Source organism: Acyrthosiphon pisum, chromosome A1 (assembly GCF_005508785.2).
Source record: "Acyrthosiphon pisum isolate AL4f chromosome A1, pea_aphid_22Mar2018_4r6ur, whole genome shotgun sequence".
Classification (NCBI taxonomy): Eukaryota; Metazoa; Arthropoda; class Insecta; order Hemiptera; family Aphididae; genus Acyrthosiphon; species Acyrthosiphon pisum.
The window spans coordinates 61,007,336-61,015,516 of NC_042494.1; the positions used below are offsets into that span (position 1 = coordinate 61,007,336).

At 27.4% G+C, this 8,181-nt stretch overlaps 1 protein-coding gene across 1 annotated transcript; it reads left to right on the forward strand.

The window, feature by feature from the left end:
* The first annotated feature begins 1,267 nt into the window (after positions 1-1,267).
* Positions 1,268-6,794, forward strand: LOC107884871. Its single transcript, XM_016807891.2, has 2 exons — positions 1,268-2,083; positions 4,372-6,794. The coding sequence occupies exon 2, from the start codon at positions 4,760-4,762 to the stop codon at positions 6,536-6,538; it is 1,779 nt and encodes a 592-aa protein (XP_016663380.1). The 5' UTR covers positions 1,268-2,083; positions 4,372-4,759; the 3' UTR covers positions 6,539-6,794.
* The last annotated feature ends 1,387 nt before the right edge of the window (positions 6,795-8,181 follow it).

Genomic DNA, 8,181 nt, shown 5'->3' on the forward strand with positions numbered 1-8,181 from the left:
CAGAGCGACATTCACTTACCCGCTTTTTTTTAATTTTGTTTTGCACATATTATTATTTAATAATTAAAAATTTTAAATCGTCTTATAAATATGGTACCTATAAAGAGTAATTGGGTGGTGTGGGGGGGGGGGGTTTGCCCCCGCGGCTCTGTTTTCTGAAAATTATCTGGTCCCTCCCCATAATAAATTTCTATATACGCCACTGAACTGCGTTTCCTATACTAACTGAATAATGAATATACCTATTATTACTATTTGGCTCCGAGCCCAAACCTTAATCCGGGCTTGACAATTCATAAGACATGGAACCTGCCCAATCTGGCACCTGCGTAATAAATTATCTATATAAATAAAAATAATAATATTCATATTATTTAATATCAAAATATTTATCTACTACGGACTACGGTTCACGGTCACCAAGGAACAAGTTACAACATGACACGACAAGAAACATGAAGTAGGCTAGTAGCTGGTGCTAAGCACATAGATAATATAAGAATGGATAGGACATAAGCATTTATCACTAGAAAATTTAGTGATACGTTTTTAATGTGTGCGGGTTGTGTTAATGTTATATGCATGAAGACTAGAGATCTCTAGTCAGTAGTCTTCATGGTTATATGGGGCAAATATTGATATGATAATAAATAACATTAATGATTAATTACTAATTAGTAATAATTAACGAACTATATTATTCTATATTCTAATTACAATTAATTATGTATGTAATGTTTAGAGTAATTTGAGTATTCTAATTTTCATTTTCAGGTACAACAATCAAAAAAAAAATTTGAAATCGACAAATATTGTAAACAGTTTTTGGACATTAGTACATTACCTTAAAAAAGCCCCAAATTGTCTTTCTCTCTTTACGTTCTCTCTTCCCCAAAAAAGCTCACGGCCCCATATGAAACTGGTATAGGCATGTCCACATGTCCTATCCATTCTTATATTATCTATGGCTGAGCACAGAAGTAAGATATATATATTAATACTTTATATATCTGTGGTGCTGAGCGAACTCTATAATATGATACCACGGAATAGTCTGTGCATGATACCAATATGGTTACCAAAATACCATAATATTATAGAGTTCCATAGACGTATAATATTCTATGATAATATATTATACGTCTATATCATAGACATATATAAACAACAATTAATATAATAATATGTTTATATATGTCTATGGTCTATGTAGAGCAAGATCTATAAAGTAGACTATAGATCTTGTATGTAGAGTTCCATGCATAGATAATATGGTTAGGTTATAATATAATATGGTTCCATGAAAATTAGCTACTACACTGAGGTAGGTTTCAGTTATCAGTAAATGTAGAAGGGCACCATATTTTGGTTGTATATTATCTCTGGTATAAATGTATAATGTTTTGGTTCTCGTCACTGAGTTCAGTTTAGTTCAGTGGTTCTCGTACGACTTTTTAGTTTTTTTCATTGATATTAAACTAATGGATGCGGCATAACACAAAATCTGTAAGCTAACATAATTCATACTATTATTAACCGCTAGATGTCATAATCATCTGTACATAATATGTTTTCTCTCTCTTACAAGAGTTTTACTTTCCTTGTCACACAGAAGATGTGTGCGAATGAGAACCATCGTTTCTCTCTCCGTTGTATTGGCCTAAACAGTGTATGTAGAATGTATAAAGAAATGCCGTATCCATATGTTTAATATCTATGGTTTTTTTATGGTTTTTTTTATGGTGTCTGTAATCTGTAACTAGTTGTAATCTAGGTTATGTTTGATATTAGTCACGATCATGATTAAAGATAGTGCAGACCACACTACCAGTTACCACAGTTGTTTTACATGGGAGTTTGATAAACGCTGTAAATTTAAATTTTAGATTATCTGAAAAATTACATTAATACAATAATACAATCTTACATCATGAGTTATTTTAGAGAGAACGGAAACACTTAGGTACAATACATTTTTTAGAGCCATTGCGAATTGCGATATTTACTAATTATTTAAATGAATAACTATAAGAAAGTCAATTTCGTTCCATGTCACCAGTCCTGATGGCACTCAACAGTTTCTGTACGTATACATTTTATAAAATACTTAACTATAGTTAAGACTATAAAGTGCCTATTATTGTTTTATTAATATTAAATTCAGAGTACTGACTCTAATATCGAGTTCTAGAATACATGTAACTCCAAAATATGTCTTAAATTTTAATGGAGCTACCTACCACATAATTAAAAACCTCTCAACATGCCAGTATGTCACTTAATAAATAATATCTGCTAACAGTGGGTTCTCCATTCTTGTTCAGGACGTGTAATGGGGTATACATTTGAATCTCACAGATATAAAATGTTTTGCAAGCCATTGGGGGACTATAAATCCTCTTTTACAATGATTAGTACTCCTTTTTTTTTTGATATTTTATTTGCCGCCTTTTATTTTGAAAAAAATCAAAAATTCAAAATGTTCACTTTATTTAATTTTATTATAGTTTCGTATATTGATATATAATAAAGCTAGTACATACCATCAAATGAGCCAACTTGGGTCAGTTTTGAAATTCTATTGTAAATAACTTTAAGATTAATTAATCTAGAAGTATTTTCAATGTAAAATTTTTTTTCAGTTAAGGTATGATTTATTAATTTCTGTTGCATTTGAACCATACAAATTAGTTTATAAAACTAAAAGATAATATTTTTGGCCCAGTTAAACACATGCCCCAAGTTAGCCCGTTTGACTCATATTTTCGATACAATTTATGGTTAATACTGAATAGAAAAGCCACAGCAAATTACTTTTCATGGTAAATTCTGAATTTTTGATGTGAAAATTTGCATTTCATATAATTGGTTTATCAGCAGTAGCACAATCATACATCACTTTTATATTATACATTACACTTTAAGTTTAATGGGCAAACCTACTTATATTATGTTCAATGTTGTCTTGTTGATTCATAAAATTAGATTTAATTTTTTTTTTTTTTGATATATTATAAAAGTAATTTATTACTGATCAGACATGTGAATTGTATTATTGTTGTGGTGTAGAGTAATTTAGAAGTTAACCGTTGAGTGTAGTTTTCATAGATGTATGATATTTTTTTAAATCTGGAGAGAAAGAACCACTGCAGACTCAAGTATAATTGTTGCTTACATACCTATCTTTTTGATCATGATCAGCGCTTTAAAAGCAATTACCACATAATTGACTTGAATCATTTTGTTTTTTTAATACTATTATTTAAGTTTAAAAAAATAAAAATACTAATTAATACAGAAATTACTATTTTTAAAGATATGAACTATAATCATACTATAAGTCCAAAAAAATGTTATGTAAGATGTAACATTTATATATATATATATATATATATATATATATATATATAATATATAATATATAGGTATAAAGAAAAGAATTGTATTACTTACTGATTTTTATTGATTATTAATACAATATAAGTGAGGTAAAAAAATATTTTGGAGTATGCATGTATACACAAAAACTGTTTGTATGCGATAATTTTGAAATACCTCTAAAATATATTTACAGTTATGAGCTGGTTGTGTATCAAAGGATTATAATTTGTAAAAATGTCCTCTTTTTTATTAGACATATCTGGTCACTCCCAGCTATGAGTGAATGTCATAGACAGTCAGAGTACCTATAAGTCTGAATTCTTTTGAGTTTTTTCTTCGGCCAGACAGCTTATTTGGTGTTTATAAATTTACAGAAGAAATTATTTGCTATGTAGATATCTCCTTACAGTGTTATATTAGATTATGATTTAATAAAAAATAAATTGTATTCTTTTTTATTATTATTTGGCATCTCTTGTGCTTGCCGTAAATTAAATTCAAATTAAAAAAAAATGTTCAGAACTTGTGAAAAAATAGACACAACAGTAGTATTATTTTTTTGTTTATCTTTCAATACAAATTGTAACTTTTTTTATCAAGAAAAATATATATTTGTTATTTCTAAACTTAATAACTTATGTAAATTCTTCCTTAAATATTTTGGATGAAACCATTTTTTTTATAGTCTCCTAATTAAAATGTTATCTGTTCTAGTTTTGTCGTTTATATCTAAAGCTATGATAGTATGATATTTAGTTTCTTGTATGACTATAAATATAAGAACAACATCTAATGATTCATGTATAAGTGTTTATGTAGATTTATTTATTTATATATATAAATATAACATTGTTTGTATATGGGTCAATTTATATACTTTTTTACTTTACTTTAATTTTGAATACTGTTATACTATATCATAATAAATTTTAATTAAATCCAAGCATAATATGTACCTATATAATATATTTTTTTATTATTATGTTTTAGGCCAGTAACAGTCACCAGATGTCCTGAGATTACAAATAATTGAAAAAGTTACTTAAAGTTGGATATACCTACTGAAGAAATAATAGCTTGTTTAAAGGTATCTTAGAGTTTACAGAAACAAATTATTTTCATATCATAGTTTAAGAAGAACCTTGCTATTTGCAGCTATAACAGATCACAAATGTGATACACTATTACTAATCATAAATACAACATCCAATACTAACTAAATTTAAGTTACACAAATCTAACAAAGTTTATCAAGTTTTATCCATTACATGGATATTATATAAAAGTGGTAAATTTTAAATACTTGGTGTTCATGTATAGATACTGAAAATACCTATTAGTTTAAGAAAGAGTTATTGGAGAAAATAATTATTTATAAATGAAAAACTCAGAAGAAAACTTAAATAATTCCAAAAACATGGTTGGAAAATTAAAAAATGAAGTCATAGACGAGGTTGTGACTGAAATTTCCACTCTATTATCTTTTGAAAACTCACAAACTGAAGAATTAGATTCATCAAATAGTAATTATGCTAAAAATATTCCAATTGTAAATAAACCGGCTTTAGGTGATATATGGAATGTATATGTGTCAAATATAAATTCATTAAAATATTTTCATGTACAGAACATGAACAACCATGAATATATTCAATCAATCTGTTCAAAATTAGATAAATATGATTTGACGTCGAAGAAGCTTCCAAAAGTAGGAAATTTAATTGCTGCTCGCGATCTCAATGGTACTTGGTATAGAGCAAAAGTTCAAAGCGTAACTGAATTAGGACTGAATGTGTGCTATATTGATTTTGGGATTTCTAAAGTACTAGTTACAGTTTATAAAGATTTACCAAAAGAACTTGCCAGTATAAAACCAATGGCTTATCATTGTTATTTTAAAAATGTATCAAAAGAAGATGAAAATAGATTATCAGATCTAGATTTATTTGATTCTATTTATAAATACTACAGTAATTATAAAATAACAGCTACTTTTTTAAGCGATAGTGATCCATATTTAGTTACATTATCACATAACGGTAAAGATGTCCTGGATATTTTATACAATTTAATTTGGGATGGTATTGTTCCTAGTATATCTGATGATCCAATAAATCATGCAAAACTTATAATGCTGAATAAAATGTTTTTAAAATCTAAGACAGGGGTTGTCTGTGTAGAACCCATTTTTTCAAAAAATCATTTTTATGTTGAAACTGAATTTAGTTATCAAGTTGGCAAAACTATTAGAACTGAAATCGAAAAGCAGACGGCAAAATGGATTCCGGTATTACATCCTGAAGAGGGTCAAATAGTGATTGCTAAAAATACCAATGATTTAAAATTATATCGGGCAAGGGTCATAAAGAAATATGAAAATTCTGAAGAGCATAAATGTTTTTTAATCGATTGCGCAACGTTTGAAAACTGTTTTGAAATGTTTGAACCTACTGATTATCTACGGACAGCACCTCCAGTCAAGATACACTGTTCTTTACATGTATCCACTAATTTTAGCGGTGATATACTAGAAAGCATGAATCTTGCTTTTATTAATGAAATAGCCGAAAGCAAGGGCAAGTCAAAAATCATAAAAATTAAAAAAATTGGAAGTCCTTGTATAATAGACTTGGAAATCAGTGATTTAAATATCATTCAAGTTATTAAACCATGTGAAGTGAGAGTGATCAATGACAAACATTTTAATTCTTTCAAAGTTCGGTTGAATTCATCCGGAGCAAAAAAAATCTCTGATGTTCTAAAATCTACTAAAACATTTTTTCCTATTTCCAACCCAGAAATTTTCCAACTATATGTTACTAAAATTGACCAACAATACAAGAGAGTAAAATATATGGGTGAATTTGAAGGAGGTTTTAAAGTAATGTTAGTAGATGAATTACCTATTAAGATAGTAGTCGATGAACTATATGAAATTCCTAAATCAATAATAAATGTGAAAACTACAGATTTGTATTGTTCTCTAGGACTAAATAAAACCGATTATTCTAACAAATTGTTTAGTGACATTTGTAATAATGGCAACGTCAAATTTAAAATGGTTGTCATTACAAATGATCATATAAATGCTCATATTGTTAAACTTTTTTTAAATTCCAAAGATATAAAATCAATGCTTTGTAACCAACCTTCATAGTATTGAACTGTTTTTTTCATGAAGAGCTTAAAAACATTGACTATTATTATAATTATTGTGAATTATATGTAGAGGGTGATTCACCAATCATGTTCACTCTATTTTTCCTTTAATAATGAATCTATTCATATTCTGATTTTTTGAATTTTTAAGTATACTCAAAGACAATTTTTTCAAATTCTTGAATTTTTTCATACTACTAAAGAAGTGTTCTGTGGCATACAAACTTTTGCTTTTCAAATGAGAGCCTGCCTTTTTTACTGTAAATTATTTAGTTGATATTTTTTTTGAAAAGTTAATAAGATGTAACTAATTCAAAATTTGAATGAGTAGTTTCTTAGTTATTAAAATGTCTGTACTAAGGATAAAAGTCCTTAAAAATAGTTTAAAAAAATATACAATACAGATGTAAAATTGGATCTAGTATTTATTATATTTGGGCTATTTTTACAAATTTGGAATTATTCATATTATGAGTAAAATTATCAAATCACCATAGTCCCTATATCTTATAAGCCATTACCTAAAATGGGCATTTTATCTTTAGAGCACAAAGTTAAATAACTCAAAAACTACTCGTACAAATTTTGATTCTGATAGGTACTTCAAATTGTTCTGAAAAACTATCCACTGAATAATTTACAGTTGAAAAGGGGGTTTTCATTAAAAAAAGAAGTTTGTATCCCCACAGGACACTCCTTAAAGAGTAAAAAAAATCTCAATAATATGAACATATATTCTTTAAATATATATATTTAAAAATTCCAAAAATAGGATTTTGAATAACTGCATTATTGAAAAAGAAAAGGGGTTAGCTTGCTTGATGAATCACCCTGTATAACTGTAACTAACTTGTGACGCTCTTTGCATATCATACGACACGGTAATGGACAGTCTCTTATAATGGATTATTAAGTCTTTCAAAATTGTTCGACTTTTGGCTGGTTCACACAGACTGATTTATTTTGCTTTGTGTTTTAAAAAAATTAGATAATCCATCCTGTGTTGGGAAAAGTTGAGTTTATGTTTTGTATTCTTACCCAGCATTAAATTATATTATTGTGAATTGTATTATAATTATGTAAAATGTAATATTTTGTATGTCAAAAATCTGTGTTATAATAAACAATAAAAAAAAAATATATAAATGTTTACATTATTTATTATTCAGTTTTATTTATTTGTCTATTTCGGGTTGTAGTTTTATAGTAATTTAATTTTAGGATTTGGGATGTTCAGTTTTTTTCCTCTCAGTAAAGTATTTTATGTGATGTAATGTATGCTCCTTAATTATTTTTAAATTGAGTACAATGTAACATCATATTATGTCTGAAGGGTCCCCTGGTTCATTATTATGCTCACCGGTCAATGGTCATCACTTTTTGGAAGTTCAGACTTTAGACCCCACTCCAATCAGCTAAAGACTTAATAATACTAAGAAATTTCGAATACAGAGTGGATATTAATTATTAAACATAAAAAAAAAATGTTATCAATCGTATTAGGCACTAAGTTCATAATTCATATATATATATATTAAAACATACTTTTTGTTAAATGTTAATATTATACTATTTGCTTTATGTGCTCTACATGGATTTACTTGTTGTTTAAAATCTGACTAACAAACTTATAAATACTAC